The sequence below is a fragment of the Caloenas nicobarica genome, chromosome 8 (genome assembly GCF_036013445.1).
Source record: "Caloenas nicobarica isolate bCalNic1 chromosome 8, bCalNic1.hap1, whole genome shotgun sequence".
Classification (NCBI taxonomy): Eukaryota; Metazoa; Chordata; class Aves; order Columbiformes; family Columbidae; genus Caloenas; species Caloenas nicobarica.
Window position 1 is genome coordinate 11,288,546 of NC_088252.1, and position 22,524 is coordinate 11,311,069.

General features: G+C 40.6%; 1 protein-coding gene across 3 annotated transcripts in view; it reads right to left on the reverse strand.

Moving 5' to 3' along the window:
* The window catches only part of DOCK10 (dedicator of cytokinesis 10), a 156,667-nt gene that overhangs the window by 80,846 nt on the left and 53,297 nt on the right, over positions 1 to 22,524 (reverse strand). For all 3 annotated transcript variants that reach the window (XM_065640258.1, XM_065640257.1, XM_065640259.1), the window contains exons 2-4: positions 17,085 to 17,204; positions 9,602 to 9,691; positions 1,783 to 1,865 (exon numbers count right to left, since the gene is read on the reverse strand). In XM_065640258.1, the coding sequence (XP_065496330.1) occupies positions 1,783 to 1,865; positions 9,602 to 9,691; positions 17,085 to 17,204 (293 nt within the window). The remainder of the gene's footprint in view (positions 1 to 1,782; positions 1,866 to 9,601; positions 9,692 to 17,084; positions 17,205 to 22,524) is intronic.

The window sequence follows — 22,524 nt, forward strand, 5'->3', positions numbered from 1 at the left end:
TCATAGGAGGAACACACTCAGAGAAAAACTAAAGCCATTGCTAAACATTTTTGTTCGTGGTGTTGTGCACGTGTCCTTGGGCTCTTCCCTGGTGCCACAGCACTACTTCAATGGAATCGCACCATGGACACATTGAGTCCTTGCTGCCTGCCCTAGGTGGTTGGCATCATGTTGCAGCTGCTTCCCAATCAAAAAGGGTCAGTATTCAGAAAGAATAACTTCAATATCTAATAAAAATCTGCTACACCATAGAGCCATTACTTGACATGTTGTATGACTGCATGAAACAGCACAGCCTGGCATCAACATGCACATATGAAGTCCTTCAGCATTGCTGAAGGCTGCTAAGCCCCAATTCGTGTGTTTCTAAATGGGAAAGCCCATGGGAAGGTACAGCACACTCTCAGTGAATGGAAGTACTTTAGTCACAGTCAGATCTGGTATTGCACATAAAATACTGTTATAATCCTCTATGCAAGGGGGAAAAAAAGGAAGGAAAAAATGTGAGACACCATAACATCCCTGGAGCATGAACTCATTAAAATAAATCATATTAAAGCACCATATTAAAATAACCTTTGCAGAAGAGGATGTATGTAATCAGCTAAAATGTACTTTCATGCAGAGCAATGCAGCCATGCCTATCAAATGCATATTTCATAAGAGTGAAGATGCTTAGGATTAAATGGAAGACATTTTTCTTGAGCACTAAATGCATTAATTTTCTAAAACAATCAGTACACTGGGCACTTAAGGTATGTTTATAATCTCTGATTAGCAAAACTGCTCTTAATGGCTTTTTGTACTACCATATTCGCTGTTCATAAAATACCAACATATGAGAGAAAAAGCAGATCTGAGGGAAGGCTTGCAGCACAAAACCCACGGAACACAGGATCTAAAGGGACCACGAGAATCAGTTTATTGACTCCCACAACAATACCCTTAGTTAGTACCAGCTTCCTTCCAATCCAAGCCTTGAGCACCCATTCCTGTGTTATGTGCACATAACAAGCTTCTTCATCTAGTCCAATGATTTTAATGCCTCAAATTCCAGGAAAGGACGTAGCAACACAGCTCGTTTTGGAATTCAGTGATTTAATTCACTGTTCCCTAAAACAGTCCTCAGGGCACAAAATACAAACCTGCCAGAGACAGGAGTATGGGTGGAAACTGAAGGAATGACCACCAAATTCTTAATTTCTTTCCACACAAGTCAAGGAACTTATTCCTTCACCTCCTAGCACCCTTACACTTATTTTAATGTTCTGCCTCAGAACACAGAAGGGCTGCTTGCTTCCCCAGACACCTGCATGTCTGCAGCCCTGTTCACCAGTGCTGCACCAGCGCCTGCTGGACACATCCAGCCAGTTCTTCTGTACAGTGCAGCTATAAAGCACTACGTGAAGTCTTACTCCTCTGTTACACAGGGTAACTAAAAGGATAATTAATCCCAGTTAAAGGTGAGTGACATTTATGAATTATTAAGAAAGAGGGAAAGCCAGCTTTCCTGTATCAACTGTGCTTTGGATAAGCAAACATGCTTCTAAGGGTTTGAATCAGCACTAATAAGAATTTGTTGATACTAGTGAATTCTGCAGAGTCTTGAACTTTTGCTAAAGGACCTTTTCTTCCCCTTTTTAAAAATGCAAGGCATTATAAATACAGTAAAACAAGCAGAGCATGTAAGACAAAGGAAAGTGCAAATATGGACAAAGGTCAGCAAAATGACACAAATCTAACAGAAAAAAAAAAAAGAAAAGAACTTTTGCTAGATCTTACTGTGGTAAGTGTCGAAAGTCTTCTGAATACTGTTCATATTTGTAGTTCACAACATGCCACTGGGAACTGTAGTATTTACAAGCCTAAAGAGAAAAAAACACAAACAACAACAATAGAATTACTACAGCTACTTAGACTCAAGAAGGCTAGAGAACTAAGAAAGACCTGAGGGAGTTCTTTGGGCTAAGGAACATATTCTTCTCTTTTATAGCTGGGTGCACAATTCTCAAAGGAAAGTCAGAGTCATATGTTTCCACATTTTGAAGCACAATTTCCCTTTAAAATCAAATACACTGAATCACACAAGATGGAGGAGGGGGCTCACAGCAATTTCACATGCTTTACTGATTCTCCTCTTCTTGGTAGGAAGCATCATTAAATTATATCACTACTGCCTCAAAAGACACTACTCAGTTTAGGCCTGACTTTCTCCATGGACATTAATTATGCATTTTTTTGCTTGCATCCTGTTTCATTACCTAAGCCCTCCATTGTAAATATATTTTTCCTACTCCTTTTATTCTCCCTTGTTGCAGCAGAAGACTTCTACTTCTTCTTCTGCCTTTAAGTATCTTTAACCTCTAAACAACATTAAGGAATATATTAATAGGACAATAACTGCTCACCAGTCTCATTTTCCCTTCCACAATGAATTTGCTCAGTCATCTCATCATCTTCTTGTAGCTTTTATTTTCTAAAAAACTTCTTGCTGTTTTTGCATTAATCTTTTGAAATTTTTCTTAATATATCAATTTCCCTTAAATAAGGGAATCAGACCTGAACAAAGACTATACTGAAGGGCTTAGCTATGTTGTCAAATAGACCAGAATAACTGTGTGATTTACTCAATGCAGAACTTTTATTGATTCAATTAAACACAACGTGACATTTTAAAAGGCAACAGGATGCATGAAATACATACAATTATTGATAAGGTACACACCTACAACAAGAAAAATGATGCAATGTCAGAATTTCCAGTGCTTCCTGCTATGGAGTGTAAAATGCAAACTGATAATTGTACAGTATGCTGAAGAATTTACCCAGAATTGTATTATTTTCTCCCCACACTCCACCTGAACTTTTGCACCAGCCCACGTGAGATGGACAGGAGGAAAGAGGGATCAAGCCTAAAACCTAACAGTAGAAACTGCTGCCCAGGACCACAGGGAAAAAGGAGGCATGCCAGGAAGGAAGATGGTTGAGATCTATAGTAGAGAAAGGAGCAGCAGAATCAAAAAAAAAAAATTGAGTTGGGAACAGAAAAGACAGTCCCACAGAAAGGCATGGTGAGGATAAGACTCCAGGAGACAACAAAAACAGAATAAAGGATAGATCAAAAATATTTAAATACCCAAAGCTACACAGAGAAAGTGGAAGAAAAGGCAACAAAGGGATGGGACAAGTTAGTGCTTCTCCTATCAGAGGTGTTCCCTCTTTTCCCTGGCAGCTCGTTCTACAGCTCCGATGGAGTTCCTGCCTGCACAGCGGGCTCTGCTGCAGAGGGACAGGGACAGGATTGTCAGGCTGCTGGAGGAAAAACAGAGATGGGATGAGAACTTCAAGGTGGTGCTTTCTAAATTACTCAGCACTGGCTTGGCAAATCTCCTTTTAAATCTTGTGTTAGACATGCAGAGTATGTAGCCACAAATCAATTTAGAAAATCACCTTGGGTGCAGTCAGTGTCTTTTGTGACAGTTTCATTTGTTCTAGAGAATGGAAAAGGTGGCAAGGAAGTGGATGCATACCTACAGGCAGTTCTCTCCTGCCCTGACATGGAACAGTGGTTCAGCACAACCAAAGGCAGTGTGCAGCAAACCCATTCCAAGTGGATCTACCATCTACTTTCTGGTCTGACACAAACCCTCATTATCTTATAGGATGCAGAATAAAGTGTGACCATTAGGCAATATAAAATAATCACATATTCTCTGATAATCAGCATAATACTACAGCATTATAACTAACTCTGCACCTTGCAGGGTCAGGTCCAAGGCGTGTCCCGATAACCACGCTCCTGCACCACTCCAACATTGTCTGCGCTTTGCCTTCGAATATAGAAAACAAACAAAAAACCCCAATCGAACAAAAACCAACCAACCACAAACAAAACAACGCCAAAACAAACACGCACCCAAAAAAACCCCAAAACAAACAACCCAAACCAACAACAACAAAAACAAACCCGCAAACCAAAACCAACCACGCACAACTAAACTCCAACCTTTCTGTTTTGTGAATCTCCGTAAAACAACTTGGTCACTCTTGAATTTTTGTGATCTAAGCTTTAGTTAAAACTATTTGACAGGCACCTGTGTTATGAGAATACTCTCATAAGAGCAACATATACTCTGTTTTACAAGAGCCAACGAACAGCTCCTTCACTGAGCGTTCTGAGGAGCACAGACCCTCCAGTTCACGTTTCACTCACTTTCTGCTTGGCAAACGTAAACCAACTGAACCTTCTACAGAAAGGAGCACTTTTATCCCAGTGGTACTTTCATTACTAAGTATTCTATGTAACAGATGCAATTAAAACCCACAGAGAATTCTCAACACAGGCTTTTATTGCAAACATTATAGGCTGATGTGTTCAAAAAAACTGTTGTGAATAACATAGAGCAGGCCACAGTATTTTAGTTTATAAATAAAGGTTTATTGTGCTCCTCCAAGAAAAAGCTAATCAAAATAAAAATCAAAGGGGACAAGTAGCGCATTCAAGTACCATTCTGTAAATTCACAAAAGGCAAGCCAATTCAGTGCAACAGCTAATGCTGTTCTTGAGCTAGCTTGTTGTGGCTATCCACTGTAAAAGAGACCTAGTTTTCAAAAAAAAAAAAAAGTTACAGCATTTTCTCTTCAGAATATCCCAACCAAAAATCTAATATATCTGCTGACTGTATTGACTTTTAATGATTTTACTACTACTTCTTTTTTTTTTTTAAATTTGGAAATTGAATTTTACCAATGAGGAAAAATACCTGTGAACCTGATTTAAGGAGCAAGAAAAACCTTTCTAGCAGCAGAGGCCAGAGCTGGATCCTACTGCTTCTGGAAAAGAGTGGAAGCACCAGTGCAGGGGCTGTTGAGCTCGAGTAGACTGTGGGGGAGGAAAAATATAGACAGAGAAATGGAAGCTTTGGGACGTGGGAGGGTTGGCACACATTTGCATGAACTTTCCTACTGCATTGTTGACCAGGCAGGCTGCACAGCCCACTCCCAAAGGCCTTATCAAATTCAGGTCATTTCTCTTTTATTTGTTGTTGCCCAGCTGGCCTAATTTTTCCTTAGAGAGACAGACAATCCTGCAAGCTTTTTCCACCTGTAACTTCTTGGCTCTGGTTCTGGTGATGACAGCGTGATGGCTACGACAGTGAAAGAGACCCTTAAAGATTTACCCTGCAATGCAAATGAACCTTTTAGAGAAAAAAGAGAATGGGAAGAGAGAGGAACAAAGTGAAGCAAACACCTTGAAATATTTGAAAGCAACTAGCCTGCTTATATTCTCTCTAAGATAGCACTAGGTATGTGGTCTTCAGAAATACAGATGCAGATATAGTAAAAGTAATTCGTGGACCACCTGGGCTTCTTGCAGAGAAACTGCACGCACAGAGCAATCCTGCCGCCTCACTCACTGTTGAAGAGTGGTTATTTCCGAGGTGGAAAGCAGGAGGTATTGAACAGGGAAGGGCAAATCCATGCAAGAGCTTGGAAACAGAAAGCAAAGGCCTTACTGAGCTGGATGTGGCCACAGTGCTCAAGGGGAAGCTGCAGAGATGGCTCCGTGTGCTGCTCTGTGAGCTGCCCCATGACCAGGAACATGTGTGGCACTGCTCATAATGCTGTCCTGACCGCTACTCCCTCCTGTGACCTCTGCTGCTACAGCCAAAGGCAGCACATGGGCATTTGGGAAGGTGGAAGGCACTGTCATCACCCTGGTGTGAAATGCAGGCCATCTGCAAACATAATTCCCAAAAACATAGCCAGGTAGCACCTATCATTTTTGGAGGGACCATCCGGCTTAAACTCATTTAGGAAAGGACAGTTGACAGCCAATATTTATTTATTTTCTAGATTTTTTTCATATATACCTAAAATTTCATTCACATAGATACACACAAATAATATGCATATGTGTGTATACGCATGCATGCTTTCTGAAAATACTAACTAGATCCAAACCAATAATGGATTAAATATGTTGCGATTAGATGGCTTAAGTTCCCCAAACTAAATATAACTTTGAATTGCAAAATGCACTATCCCCTATATTTCCAAATGAAATGTGGGAAAAATCCCAAGGACTGCCATTTGATCTGCATATTCAGGAACACAGTGTCGGGAATGGTGATATTAGGAATGTTTTCACTGTCTAAAAGGAAGAACTTTATTTCTATGTTTCTATTTGCCAAGATTATGGACCACGAGGACAATGCTGACTGGCATAAATACATGCAGCAGACTCTGTGAGGAGTAAGAAAATTTGGAATTTGGGAGGAAACAGCATAGTACAGTACAGAATTCAATGAATTCAGGAATACTTAGAAAAAATAAACACTGAAGACAATTTTATTCTGGCTTCAAAAGTTTCTGGAAAGTTCTCTTTTCTTGGAACCTAATTTAGTTACTCAAGCTCCTCCTGCCTAAGAAAAGTTAAGGTGGAAAAATCCACAAGGAAAATACCCTAAGACTACTACGGGTATAGGAATGATCTATTCACAAAGTATTGCCTTTAGAATATACCTAATAATTAGGTGTACGTTAATAAAGGGACTCAGATATTAATCAATCATAAAATGTAAAATATTTATTCTCTTTGCATCCTGCCAAAAATATTTAGTTATCAAAGGACTAGTTATTTATTCATCACCTTAATTTGTTTTTCATTTTACAGTTTCAGCAGAAAGGAGAAGATTAGACATCTTATTTAAAGTGAACTCTTCTGCCTCACTCATTACTATAACATCTGAACATCACCAACAGTCAAAGTTTATGGTTACGGAGGAATCTAAAACCAGTATTAAGACAACTGAATTAGACAACTAGAGGCACAAACCTTCTACTACCAGTAGACAGCATCAGATGCTGTCCATACTGGAAGCTTTCCTCAGCAACAGCAGCCTCATCTTTCTTCATCTGACTTGTCAGCTCTTTTGCATCCAGAAACCGATATTGCACAGGCAATCAAGTCATTCTGGCGTGCCTGTGAGTATTCTTTATGAGCACTTGAGCAAAGGGAATCCGATCAAATCCCCAAGCTGTCATATGGATGGATTTTGGTAAGGGCTGAGGAAAAACAAAAACGAACAACTGATCCTTGAAGGACTCTAGCAACAGAAGAGCTAGAGGTGGAAGTAAAGCCTTCCTACTGCGGCCAGTAGGAACCAAATGTCCAGGAAGAGACAGACAACCTTTTAAGGCATTATTACAGACTTCTGGCAACCCTTTTAAATGACCTAGCCATACCTTATAGACAAGACCATGGGAACATAATGAAATATCCAGAAGGATGAGACAGGAGATCATGGATCTGAGCTCTTAAAATAGTTTCAGTATGATGTCCTCACACTGCACAACATGAAGAAAATTATTTTCACCTCCAACAGCAGGCCTTTCATTTGCAGTTAACTGACTTACTCCATATCTTCATGTGGCAACTTGTTAAACCTACTGAGATAGTGTAATATACACTAATGGCCAGAGATAGCCGTACTGCTTATGGGGAACACCAAAATGGCTTCAGCGAGACAAAGCTGTACATTACCCTGGTACAGTTTCCCCAACAGTCCTATCAGGAATCAGACATTTGATCCTGGGTTGTTGCAAGCCCAGTTGGCCAACAGATAATCGAGTACATACAAGATGGATGCCTTCACTGCTCGTGATATGGTATAGTTGAAGAAAGAGAAGGCTCCTTCACTAAGTAAAGTGTTGGCTTTTTCACAGCTCCAAAAAAGAAATGAAGGTCACAAACTCCACTCATGCACATCTATCCAGAAGTGCTGAACACGAACTTGGAACACAACAGACTGCTGTTGGGTCAGTACAGATTTGTGCAATCGCTGCAGTGGACCACATCACAGATCTTCACAGTTCAGTTTTACTTAATTTTGGACTAGAAACCATCCTCTTCCTAGAGCTCGATTCATTTTATATATAACTTTTGGCTTTATAGCAAAGTGGAACATATGCATTACTATTTTAAAAGAGAGTCTTACCCTGCTACTATATTCCATGCACAGGCTTAGTTCTGTAGTACTGTTTTCTTTCCATTGCTTTGCTTCTCTCTCCCCCTCCCCTTGGCTCACTCGTACTGCAGAGAAATCTAATAGATGTGCTCAATATGTATTTTACCAGGTTGTCATTAGCATCCCTCCTTGGAGTACTCAGCTATAATGATTCCCAGACACTGTGTACTATGTTCCATTTTTAGACAAGCCACTTTCTCTGTAAAGCCATAAGCACAGTGCTGGCCTTGCAACTTGTGGAACTTTAAAATAAAGAGCAGACTATGAAGTGCTGAACGGGCAGTGAGGCTTCTGGGAAGGTAGATAATTCTGCAAGCTATGTTATCTTTTAACCCTTCTGTCAGATTAAGAAAGATGGCAAAGTTCAGGCAATTTGAGCTAGCAGTAAATTGTTATTGCTCTTTCTAGACCTGCTGGAGAGAAACAGGGCCAGCCTGTAAGATGTCATGTTGCATACAATTCAATAGCTACATTTCTGCCTAATCTTGGATTTTTTTTTTTTCTAATCCCTGTGTTTGTCTGCAGCTGACTTTTCCTCCACAAATTATCTTGCAGTTACAGTGGATATGAAATAGCCTATGGTCTTTCAAACCAGAAAGCCAGCTATGAAAAATCGCAATCTGGGGGGGGGGGGGGGAGGGGGGAAAAAAAGGGCAGAGAGCACACATATTATGGGCTAATTATAAGTGCTTGGAACTAAATCCCTTATAGAAGTTGGCTGAAAATTTGGTTTCATAAATCTGTTTTGTCAATGCAAATGATGAGCTATACTTTACATCTCCAGTGAAAGATGGGAAGGTTCAGGGAGCCATCTAAAGTAAATTTCTTTGAACACTGCAGCCACAGCACCTCCAATGCCCTTCAAATGTGATAAAACCAGTGACAACCTGAAACATCCCTGAGGTAGCAGGAAGAGCAATCTCCCACAAACTGAGATCAGGTATGGAATGTGTGATTCTGTGAGATCAGGTATGGAAACAATACAACTATAGGGTGGGGTTTTTTTAAACATGGGGCAATTAATCACTCCTGGTGGGGCTCTAACTGTCATGGAAGAATTTTGCTTGACTTTCTACTATGAAGGTAGAACAGACTCTAAGTATTGACAATAAATATAAACCCCTCCTCAGATAGCTATAATATACACCTCCAAATAATACATACCTTGTAATAACTCTAACAGTCTAAACAAGTGTCAAATAGTTATCTTTTTGGGAAATATATCTATATTTTCAAAGCGCAAAGTGCATTCAGATCATAAATGATTAGCACTCATGTAAAACATCAATAACAGTGGACTAGTAGTGACAGGGAATGCAGCTGGAAAACAGTAGAATGAGAGGCTGATTCAGTGCATTTGCAATTTTTGTAGATACAAACATCTCAGAATAGGCACCTTCAGCGATGCTGTTAAGCCTCCCCCTCCCCTTCTGACCTTCAAAATTCAAACCTGATCCAAATCACCTACACAACATTAAAAGAAAAAAAGATGTTCATTAATAATCACGGCAAGTCTCCCCCAAACCCTTGGTTTTATTTAAAATTAGAGGATACACACACTAGATATTTACCTCTTTCACGAATAAATTTTCTGCTTTTTGTTCTGCATCTTCAGGTACAGAAGGATACAGCGTCCTGATTTCCAGTGAAATTGTGTCTGTCTGACAATAAACAAAAAAAAAGCAAATTATTGAGAGTGACAGAACAGCAGTTTCGCCTCATGAAGGGGTTAAGAACCTTATTATTATGGCTTGCATTTTTCAATTTGTCATGCAACCAATACACACGCACAACCCAGCTCCTGCCCACACACGCTATTCAATACTATCGGCTAAAGCATTAACTACAAACAAGAGGAGTGTTCAAATAGATTTCTGGGAACAAAGTTGTTCCAAGCAAGCTTGCTCCAGTCTCTGAGGTTTCTGATAAAAAAAAAAGTCATCAAGTCTTCCTTACATCCTCTCCCAGAAATATATGCCAAATCCAACAGCGTTACTTGCTTCTTCCACTTCCCTTCTGCACCTCATGCCTATTCAGCAAGGAATGTGGAAAGAGAACTAAAAGCTTTGACTCTTTTGGAAGGAGAGGAGCAGAATCCTCCCAATAAGTTGCAAAAGGGCTGCCACAGGACAGCTCGGTGGTTGGAAAGCAAGTGGAACCAGGCAACAGCTTCTCAGTGGGGCATGTATTAATACACCCATGGGGTGCAGGCAGCAGAGCAGGACTGATATGGGACTCCTGACGCTTCCTGCAACCTCCTTCCAGATGCTGCAAAAATTAAGCCATTTTTTGAAAGCAGCTCCTCTCTGAGCTGGCTTGTCAGGCCCCACAGCAGGAAACCACACAGAGAAGTGGATCTCCGGAAGGTCTCCACAAGGAGCCAAGCCTCCGTTGGTTCCCGCCAGGCCAACGAGAGGCCAGGGCCACCAGCAGTGCTCCTCTGCGTGACCCAGGGCCTCCACGCTGAGGTCAGGCACAGCTGTCACTTTGCAAAAGTCACACAGGAGGAAGCTTGGGGCATTCAGAATTACTCCATAGATCCAGCCTGCTCGTTTTCTCTGCCAGAAGAGAACCAAACCCCAGCAGACCAGCCTATGCTCTCAGTCACAATGGAGTAACTCCACCTCTCAAGACAACGAAGGACTGAAACCAAGACAAATCTGATCTACCAAGCTCAGTCTCTCTTTTTAACAGAAAGGCACATGATTTCCGGAGGAAAGCCTATGGCATATGACTGGTTTAGTATGAAGAACCACTGCTTACTAATACCGTGAAGCAGCCTGCAGTATCTACTGTGTCCCTGGAGGCTCTCCTCCCAATCCCCAGTCTCAGAATAAAAAGTGATGGTTTTGCTCTACAAATTGAAGCACCCAGACTCTACATGACAATTGCCTGGATGTTGTTGGCTGCATTTTTCCTTACAGCTTGCACAGATCACACTGTTCCCCCCCATCATTTTCCAAATGAGTTATTTTGAAAGAAAGGCACGTATGCAAACGTCATGGGATTCTGCAAACTTTTTCTGTTTCATTGGTATATCTCAGTATACAACGTGATTAAAACACTTGGGCTTCCACAAATAACGATGGGACCTCATAGATGCCACAACTTGAAAAAAATGCTTGTTGTGCCGACAAACTAAGTGCAGTTTCCTAAATGTGGGCTCCTGGGCTCTACCAAGCTGTATGACTAAAGCTTGTGTGCAGTGGAGATTTACACAATCATTTAGGCTATGAGTAAAAGAGACAGCAGATAGAGAAACATGATTTTTCAGGCCACATTTAGTAATAGTGAAGTTGTCTGAATCCTTGGTTGTTTAGGGACTTCCCAGTGGTACCCACAGTGTCTCCGGAGCATGCTTCATTACTTTTACTTCACATATACATGACATTTTAAGTCCCTTTTTTAAAGCGGTTCCAAGAAGACACAATCCCTGAGCACTGATGAAAACCCAGGCATGCCCCTGGGGTCCGTCATATGCAATTCTGCCCAGGGCTGGGCCCCCGCCAGCACCAGCAGCCACAAAGGTCACACACCGTCCTTCCATGGTGTCACCACAGCTGAAGATCAGCTGCTGATTCCAGACTAATGCAGAGCGGGAGGCCACAAGAGAAGAGACGTGTGATGCTCCCTGTACCTTGCACTGACCCTGTTGGGATGGTGACTGAGCTGTGGAGAGACCAACAACCTCTTGTGCTTGTCCATAACAAAGCTTCTGCCCCAGGTATTATGTAGAAGAGTTTACGCTATTTTCTTTTTTTCAGTTAAGACAGAGTTAATATTTTTTTTTTTACCTCATACAACACTTCTCGTAAACTGGTATCAACACACTGATCAAGACAGCTAACATTTTGCATAAAGGGGTCATTGTGCCTCTCTGCCCTTACACAGCTTGTTCAAAAGCCTGTAGCTGAACAAGACACGTAACTCAAGCCCACTATGTCGCTGGTGGTATGCTTCCCACTGTCCTTCTCAACAAGACTGCACTTGAAAGAAACATAGTTGTGCAAAACACAGAAATCAGGTAACACTGGGCTTGTCGCGTTCGCAGACTACTCCAAAGAATATTACAGGTTTATTTTCATAAAATTGGGACATGGAAAATCTTCCGTATTGTTATATTTAAACTAGTTTTAAAAACTACAAAGCACTTCCCTTCTGAGAATTAGGTATGTTCAACCACTTAGCTGCAAAAGCCTTGCCACAAAAACACTTCCTGTTCAGAGCTGATTACTTCCAAAGTTAAATGCTCTTAAAGGCTGATCAAGCATAGCACGTATTTACCAAAACCTTTTTACTTCAGAAAACAACTAGATTTCAACAACAGACTAAGTGCTTCTGAAAGGGTCATCAAAAAATAAAGGATTTTATTTACAGAACTCAGCATTTATAACGGTGCTTTGAATGCAGCCCAATTTTCTAATGTTTAGGAAATCACAGGAATTGTCTGTTCAGATTGGAGGCCAACTATCTTCCCATTTGTACATACAAACCGTAACAATCAAATAATGCAGGTATCAGCCTAGAAAATTAAATTCCATAAGTCTTCTGAATGATTTTTTTAATCTACTTTATATAAATATCCTATATCCAACAATGATTTCTGGCATCCAGCCAGGCTGTCTGATTTGCATAAACTGTTGGCCCCAGGTGTTTGATTAGTTATAAGATGCAATTTAATTAAGCGCCATCTCTTCCTAGATCCGCTTTCTACAGTGGAAGTATTAAGTTAATATTGCTCCTTAGCAACGATTGATTAGGAATAATGTTTTCAGACACTGTCTACTTCCCACTGACATGGTGAGTTTAGTATTTGAAAATGGAGTTCAAACTCCATTAGCCATTTCAAACATTTTCACTCTGCATCTATTCTAATAGCTTTTAGTCTGAAAGCATGTTACCAGTGGTTAAATCTTCAGACAGATGCATCAAAAATGATTCTATTTACTTCCTGAAAAGGCAGCCCTTCTAAGAGACCTAACCGCACACGGGCAGAAATGCTCCTGTATGTTAATGCTTAGTTCAATCTCTCTATAGAAGAGCTGCTCAGCACCATTTTCATCCAAGTAAAGAAATTTACTTAACATTACCAAAAACTGTAATGAGTTGGTCCATCAAATTAAAAAGTAGGATAAGATGCAGCTTTGTTGTACAAATACCACCATGCAAATGCTGTTGCTATATGGAGCTTTCAACAGGCTGCTGTCCCAGCACAGACCTCAGAGAGGAGGGACATGTGCGAGGGCAAAATGAAAGGAAAGCAAGCACAGAGAACATTTAAAGGACAGATTTTGCCCCATCACTTGCTGAATCACGTTCAGTGCGAGAGGCTGTGCTTTGCCCACACAGTGTTTGCTTTGCTGACTGCATTAGCTCTATTTAAATAGTTAGAGTACTTCCCTCTACACATCTAGATACCTCTCACTTTTCCTCCCAGTTGCTGTGAACTTGCATGCCAAGGATATCCACATGCCATTGAAAATAACGGACTCAATTTCTGTTCCTCTAAGGATGAGCAGATACCACCTATCACATGGGAAAGTCATGTGCTATTGAAAAGAAACCATGATCTCACCACGGTAACTCTTTTGATTTTAGAAATAATTCAAGTTTACCGGGTTATTTCCAAGGAGGCTTAAAGTCCCATGCTTAGAGCTGCCCCTATGGCACACATGCTGCATTTCAAGTGAAGAGGCACTCTCGTTGCCTGCTCTTTCCCTCTCCCCTTAAAGATGCATCTGGTTCTGTTGTGAACTTCTGTATTCAAACAAACAACTTTTGTCCCTGCACAATACCTAGATAGCAGAGGTTTCACAATCTGAAAAACAGGGAGGTTTTTGCTCTTCCTTGTTCAGAGCTTAAAAAGAAAAAAAAAAAAGCTTGGAACAGTCACACGTGCAGTAATGGGGAGTATGAGCACTGCACAATCCAGCCCTTCTTCTAAGGCCTCTGTGATACTTGGAGGGTACCTGGGTGGGCTTTCAAAAGCCCAGAAGAGCCAGGAGTACATGCCAGACTGAACTTCAATAGACTTGCATCACACAGATAAGCTTTGCCATCTTACACCTCTTGTAAATCTATTCAATGAATTATTATTTCTATTTAACATGCTTTTATAGCATATCAAATTGAAGTACCTCTTAAACTTTCAGCTACCTTTTTATGACAATTAACTTATCTTTATCAACATACTGGTAACACATATTTAGTTACTAAACCTCCACGCAATCATAGGCATTAGCAAAGGGTTGCTGAGCCTGTTGCCACTAAGAGAGGGTCCCAATCACTCTACTCAAGACTTGAGATGCTGAAGAGATTCGAGAACAGACTGCTGGGGGTTCAGTGAAGGAAGCCCATTAGCTCCACTTATTACCACCAAGAAGCACAGCCCAAGCTCAGACTCAAGCGACAGGGAGCTCCTGTGAAACTCTACAGATCCTTCCTCCATATAGTTGCTGTATTGCTGCAGAAATTTCCACTGGCCACTATTTCACAGCACAGCAACAGAAGGGTCATTTGTTCAGGGGTTCCAGGAGCAGGTGAAAAATGAAGCCAGGCCAACAAGCTTTTTCTCAAAAGGGAAATTGAACTTTGGGCAGGCAGGAGGAGAGTATGCAAGGAAGGCACTGTTAGGAAAACATGAACTGGGACTGGTGTGAATCAATGATATTTTTTGAACAAAAGGATTATTAAGTATAGTTACAAAAAAGTGAAGCATCTTTTCCTCAGCTGGAGTAAAACCAGAGAATGCATCTTTGTAAGGTATAAGTCATGTATTCTTCTGTTGAAATGCAGGGAAATAGAGGAATACAGGTTCAGATGGATACCAAGAATTCTTTGCTATTCCACAGACTTCTCATAAGACATTGGAAGTGACCAGCAAAAGTCTTGTGAGAATAACTGCATTCTCTCTGAATTGCATTCAAAGAGAGAAAGCAATTCTGATATGAAACAAAAGACCCAACAGTACAGCAGCTATGATGATAATTGACCCATATCTGATGCATGTGGTGAATACTACAAAGCCAGAAATGGGAAATAATTCTTAAAAGAAGAATTTTCTCTTATGCTCACTACCTCAGCTAATTCTTTTAGTGGAGTTTCACTCTGAAGAGACTTTTGCCCATAGCATGTGCTAACACACAGGCCCAAACTGGGGCTACATCAACACTGAGCCACAAAGTCTGAAGCAATTGTAATCATTAGCAGTTAAACAGTAACATCCACCATTTCCTGGGGCATTATCACATTAAATAACACTCAGAGCCAGCCTGAGCACCTCCTAATTCAGTCAGATGTGGATCTCTTCCTACTCAAATGGCTGACCCAGACTTTTGTGCACAGGTGATATTTCAGCAGGAAGGAGAAGGGCTATAAATAGACTCTCTGCAGCTGAAAAACCTGTCTGCTATGAAAGCTCTGCAGTCCTGTCTGGTGGCATAGGCTCTTGTTTCTGCAGATTACTTCAACAGAAGACAACAGAGACAGATTTATTGCAAGGATATGGACCACCTAAGACTACCTGTGCTCTTCTGTAAGTACACGCCACCTCTACTATACAAGTACCTCTCTCATCTGTCTTAATCTTTTTTTCTTCTTCTTCCTTTTTTATTTAAATGGTTATGCAGAATAGTTGCAAAGCATAACATAGAGGAAACAAAATCGCAGTAGCTACTAAAAGCCAGGCAGCAACTACTCAAGCTGAAATGAAAATAAGGATATGAAAATATGGTTTGACAGGCAGAGGTCTTGAGGAGTAGGACATGATTCTTCTTTCGCTGAGAGGGTTTGCTCCACTGACTTGAGCTCAGTTACCGTAAATCAAAGGGCTCAAGGGCCTTGTGACAGCACCCAGTATGTCTAGCCAGCTTTATAATGCTAAATTTCAATTTCATAAATTCACAAATGTGCAAAATGGATAAAGGAATTAACGATGATGAAGAAATCTATTCTGTTTAGTTTCCTCTCAATCCCATGAGCACATTAACTCAGTTAATGCCACCAAGGAAATAGAGCCATTTAGTAAAACAAAGCAGTCGATTAGATTAAGCCAGCCCCACAGGACAGCAGCAGTGTCATGAGACGACGGGAAGGGCCCTCACACAGCAGTTACAATTGCTCACAAATTGAAATGTATTTCCATTAAAGAATGCCTCTTCATCAAAATCTAAATCTTTTACAGAGATGGGTTGATTTTGAAGAAGCTGCTATAAGATGCAGGCAATCTGCCCGCACACTCGCACGCCTCCCCAGCCCCCTGGCAGGCAGCCCTGCCCTTCCCAGCTGCCCCATCTCTGCCGCGGTCAGGGCTGCCCTGGACGTCCAGGTTCCCAGTTTCTTTGCAGCTTCCCAGGACAAGCGATGTGGAACCCAGGACGAGGTGAGGCAGCTCCACAGCTCCCACCATGGGAGCCTGCCTCACTCAGCACTGGGGACTCTGCACCCCCAGCACTCAGATACCAGATCTCAGACCCCACTGGAGAAGAATTTAAGACAACCCCAAAACCGAGCAGAAGTCAAGTCCATTTGAATTTCTTTCTCATGCAATCTAATGTCAGCAGTGGCACAGCTTGGAAATATGTCACATTCACCATCTAAAAAGTCCAACTTTGAGCAGAAGGCCAGGAATCATGGGCTGTCTGATGCTAGTGGTCAAATACATTAAACTGAATTGGATCAGAAAGACTGGATGTAAGTTACAAAAGTGTGATTAAATTAGATTATAATTATAGGAAGAGATTCCAGCACTGGCCAAACCACCACTGTACTAAACAAACAGACAAGTATACATTATGGAATACATGTTTTCTGAGTTCCTGAAATATATTTGAGAACAACCAGAGCTTCATTTAATCCTGAACTGTAAATTCAATCACATACAAACATCAGAGGAAGAATAAAAAAAGAATTAATTTGGTGAGAGAGAAGGCATTATGCATAAATTAAGAGAGCCCTTGAGCAACTTCTGGCTCTCCCTCTAACAATGAAGATAAAATAAATAAATGAACAGACAAACCTAAGAGAAAGAATAACATACATTTGCCTTGTACTTACTGAAAAGTCATCGTCAGGGAATAATATCAGATCCTTAAACTGGTTATCCCCAATATTTTTTTCAATCTCTGTGATGACAGCTTCGTAATCCAAGGGCTCTAAGAGTTTGGGTTTTTCCTGCTGTGGAAAAAAAAATAAAAGATCAGGTAACCTCTCTACACTCAAATTTGCCTCCCCTCCCCTTCAAAAACTGAGATCTACTGCATTTTTTTTTTTTTTTTTTTTTTTTTTTTTACACCAAAGAATGAATAACTTCTTCCCCCTTGCCACCCCATTCTTCCCAGCTTGCTGCAGCTGAGCTCATGCAAGAACAGTGGAAGTGAAGAAGCTGGGCCAGTTGTAACAGTCACTCTCCATCTGATAAACTCCAGAGCAACCTGTCAGCTCATTACAGTAACCAAAACCACCATATTAACTCACCTGTCATTCTCAGGAACACTCACTCTCTTTCTCCGTAAAGAGATGTAGGGAAACAGATGGACAGACACCATTTGAAATGTGCTATACGTTTAGAATATACGTTTTAGCTAATATGTTTTAGAATAAGTAACCTACTAATTCCTTCCCTGTCTTACATAGTCCTACCTCTTTAACTGCTGGTAGCTTCCGAGTGCCACCGCAATGTTTTACTTGGTAATAATCCAAGGTTAGTCTCCTGGAATAAACTATGTGGTATCCATCCTCATGGTTTCTCTTGTCAGAAATGGGATTAGTATCGTATCATCGTAATAGTACTATTGTTGCCCGAAACAGCAGTCAAGAAAGAAAACACCATGGGAATAGCCAAACAATGGTAAAGTCACACTGTCTCAAAATACAACCCAAAAATAGAAAGAGACATGCCCATTTGACATACTAGAACACATTACACAAATGAAAAGCCATGTATTAGTGTGACAACATTTGCTTAATTCAAAGACTTAAGCATCAGAAAGAGTAAATGAGAAAGGGCAAGAGAACCACTAAAAGGGATGGAAATGCAGGTGGTGAGAGTGAAAAAGGATCCTAGTGGAAAGCGAATGCAGAAACGCTTCTGCAGAATACTTTTTCAATCTGATGGGCTGAAAATGGTAGACATTGAGCTGTATTTTACACACTGTTTTTGCACTGTACTACCCAGAACAATATAAAGTTTCCTTCTCTCTCTCCTTCCTAAATCAAAACTTCTAGAAAGTTCCTGTGTTTTTTGCCTTTTTGTTTTCTCACAGTAATTACAGTCATCTCGAGATTTCTCCCCAGGCCTTGTGAACACTCTTTCTCTCCTATATTAAGTTCAAGACTCCCTTTGCCATCAAATGCATCTATGAAAAATTTAATTAAGTATCAGTAACACAGCTACACAAAATAGATTAAAACACTGAAATATGCATGCTCCTAGAAAGTTATTCATTTGCTGAACGGCTTATGATAGAATCACAGAACAGCTCAGGACCTCCGCAGGTCATCTGCTCCAACTCCCTGCTAAAAACAAGGCAAGTTGGATCAGGCTGCTTGGGAACTTGTCTTGAAAACCTTCAAGGATGGAGATGCAATTTAAAAAGTTGGAGCTGTTCCTTCAACAGTTCAATTAACTCTCTTCTCAGTCTATTAACTCTCTTAGTCTCGTCTGCCAGATTAAGAGTTAATAAACTTCTAAAAATCATTAGTATTTAGCATTCACATGCCAAAAGCACTATCTACTGATGCTGAGACATTAAAGACTTGTAAAAGATAGACAAGATCAACACATTACCGTACTAAATACAACTTTTTTGAAAGGTCTTTCCCAAGGAAACTGGTTCATGAATGTTGCTGTGGGATGCGAGGGAAAGAACGTAAAGAGAAGCAATACTTGACCTACCCAAATATGGTATATCTTTAACTACCAGCTCCCAGAAAAACACTAAAAGATCTGTCCATATGAATAAAATAAAAAAGGATTCTAACATACAGATAGTGTGCTAGATTCCCTCCTAGATGAAACTGGAGATGTACAAAGACAGTTGTTTGTCTTGCCTTAAGAGTTATGAAAAGGAGGTTGAATTAAAAATAAAACTTGGGATTGTTTAACAGAAAAAAGAAACTTATCTAGAGGAAGGCCACTGTAAAACACAAAAAGAAGTAACAGCTTTAAAACTTACTTTAGATTCTGTGACAAGACTGTATACCAGTGCATGATGTTCAGGTAAGACAACACACCCTACTAGGGCACATGAGACTTCATACTGAACCAGACAGGTTATCTTAGACTCGCCCAAGCTGGTACTTGGCCATGGCCAGTACCAGTTGACACATTAATATCCAGTCCTGCTCAAGATGCACTCGGATTGAGTGGCGGCCATGTTCTTTAGTGAGGTATCAGTCTGTCCTTTCCAGACAGTAGTTCCCCACAAGAACCCAATGGGCTCATCCACCATCTCACCATGCACAGCTCGCTCTCCTTTCAAGTTATATAGAGTCACCACAGTATCCTTTAGTCACAAGTTTTAGACTCTCCTTCATTAAATCTACCATTGTATCTATTTATTAAATATTCCTATATAAACATAAGTTTCAAGGAGTTAAACATGAAAACGCCATTGTACAGGGAGCGTGTACCATCTCTGCTATACTACTTGTTTTGGGAATCATGCCCAAGTCTGAAGCAAGTTCACTCAGTTCAAGTCTAGCAGAAAGCAAACTTGTAGTAGTGTAACTGTTACTTGCAGTAGGAAATGGTATAGCAACCACTTACAAGAAAACTCAAAAGTGAAAAAATACATGCACTGACATTTATGAGGCAAAAGTGTTTCATGCAGGCATTTTTCCTGTATAGTGGTTTCACTAAAACATGTATGTTTTCTGCAGAAAGTTTGTGACATTGACTACACTGAGAACCCTCCCTTCCTAGAGCAGATGCTGTTAAGTTAATGGTTTTGCAACAATCCCAACTTTTAGTAAGTCAGACATGCCATTGAAACCATAAATGTCCACTCTTCAAAACCAGAGATGTGTCAATGCAATATTAATTTAGGTCAGATGCTCCTTGGAAATGTCACGAATGTTAGCTTTCAAAATGTCTTAAAAAACCCATAAAGTAAGCAAATTACATAAGTAGCCACCTTCCTACTGAAGTCCTAGACTAATAAAGAGCTGGGGAATCCCCAAATACTTGGGACTTCTCTTGAAATATGGGGGAATCCCATTAAAAATGTGTGGCATTTGCAGGTTCTCTATGCCAATGGAAACTACCCTTTTTGCTGGGGCTGGCAGAATGAAGAGGTTTTCCTCCTTCCTCCTGGAAAGCCCTGCGAGGTTGGGGTGAGCACAGCTACATCTCCTGTGGAAGTAACATCACACAAATGTTCCGATGCAGGTGGAGGCAGAGGAAGCCGTGTCACATTGGCCTCTTTTTTTCCCTTGTGAAACTAGCAGCACTCAGAAAGCCACTCCTGACAGCTGTCTGCAACGCTCCCGGGGAAAACTCCTAGCCAGCTGCAAGGTCATTCACGCGATACTACAACGCAACTGGAGAAAACCCTGAAGCAGAGAAACACAGCGAGCATATAAACATCACTGTTCCCACAGCACTAATTCTCTTGGTCTCAGTGCTGCGAAGTGCATGATCTGATAGAAACATTTTAACAGACGTCAACAGTCTTAGGAGCAAGTTCACACATCCAAAATGTAACTAAATGTAAGTAGATGTGACATGATCAAAATTACTGCAGAACTTTACAGGGAAGCACTTCAATATTTATGGTGATGTATTTCTACTGGTGCAACGACAAATGCCATTCTTTCTTCTACAGCATTACAGCAAAACCCTGTGTAAAAGCAATACTGCATTATGCGAGTTCCCATAAATCAGAGAAGCCCATCCTCATCAATACACTGACTGCAGAGATAATCTACTTCATTCCCAGCCAACACCAAGCATGACAGTGTAACAAACATGATGCCTCTCTTTATCAATTCTGCATGTTCTTACAAACCTTAAGACTACACAACGTGGATACTGACACTCCATCCTTTATGGAGCCACTGCTTTGGATTTGGCAAAGCTTAGCACGGCATTTGTGATGGGAAGTGGCAGCTGGTTTCGTTAGCAGTTTATCTCTGGGCAGTGTGGAATGACTGCTCAGCTTTCTCATCACAGGCAGACAGAAGCAGCAATGTTGAGATTAGCAAATTTCTCCCTGAGAGCACTAGCAGAGATTGTAAATGAGTAGAGCTGATTTAAAGCTAATTTAATAACCATAGTGCTGCCTCTTCTCAATTTAACTTGTCTGTTCTTTTTGGAAACAGACCAACCGAGTGATCTGTGCCAAGATCGAATTAGCCTGGCTTGGATTTTTTAATAATGCTTTTTATATACTCTATCTCAAGTGAGTAATGAATTACATTTAGTTGTACTGAAACAGTTGTGAATATATCTAGTAAAATGGCACTGACTCCTCACCTGCTACAACACTCACAGCATCAAATCAATACAATTAAATTCAACAGTATTCCCTGAAAGTAAAACAAACAGTTTCAGAACAAACATGAGGCCTTGTACTTATTTTTAAAATGTTCTTTAAGCTTCAATGATCGTTTCCTGCTACTCTTATCTACAGTCATGCTGAACAAAGCTATAGCTAAATGGAAAGCCAAACGTATTCACGAGGTGTTAATATCTACATCTTATTATTCTCTGAGAGAAAGCAAAAGTAACTACAAAGAGCACTATGCCAGAAACTGTTTTCTTGAACAATAATGTTGCTCAGCATGCAATGAACTAGTTCATTCTAAAGTGGTCACAGTTGTGGACGACAAGAGGCTTTGTATTTGAATATGGTATGTCTTTTGGTCCATGTGAAAACAAGTTTCAATGGTAAATATTTTCTGACACTTTGGAGTTACTGTTGCTCTTCCCATTTTCTTTAGGTCAACAGCACCATTCACAACAGCACCATTCGCTTCCCACCCCGGCAGTGTTCTGGAGCCTACTTCTGTATGTTGTTGAGAAAACTTTTCCAAACTCTTTTTGAATACTGAAGAGACCTTTCATGAGCACAAAAGCCAACAACACAGAGGGATAATCACTACTTAATTTCACACAGGTGAAACAGCCCAGATTCCAGCAGTGACGTACAGCTTGGTCACCATCATCTTCTGGTCTAGGTACAGAAGCATTATTTCTCCCAGTAACAGTGACCAAAAATATCCACATAAATGATTTTACAGAAACAGATATGGTACCTGGCTTGCCTCCAGCTGCACAGACATTGTGCATTGATGCTAGTACCCATCTTCTCGTCATAATTATAGGATAAAATTACTTGTATGCCCTACCCCTGAAGTTGTATTTCTGTGAACACTCACTAAAGGGGGAAATGATGTAACCAAGACCAATAGTCTCTGGATAGTCATCCCAAGCACTTCCCTATTCTAAAAATAAAGTAGACCAAATGCTATGATTTTCTAATGCTTTAATGAC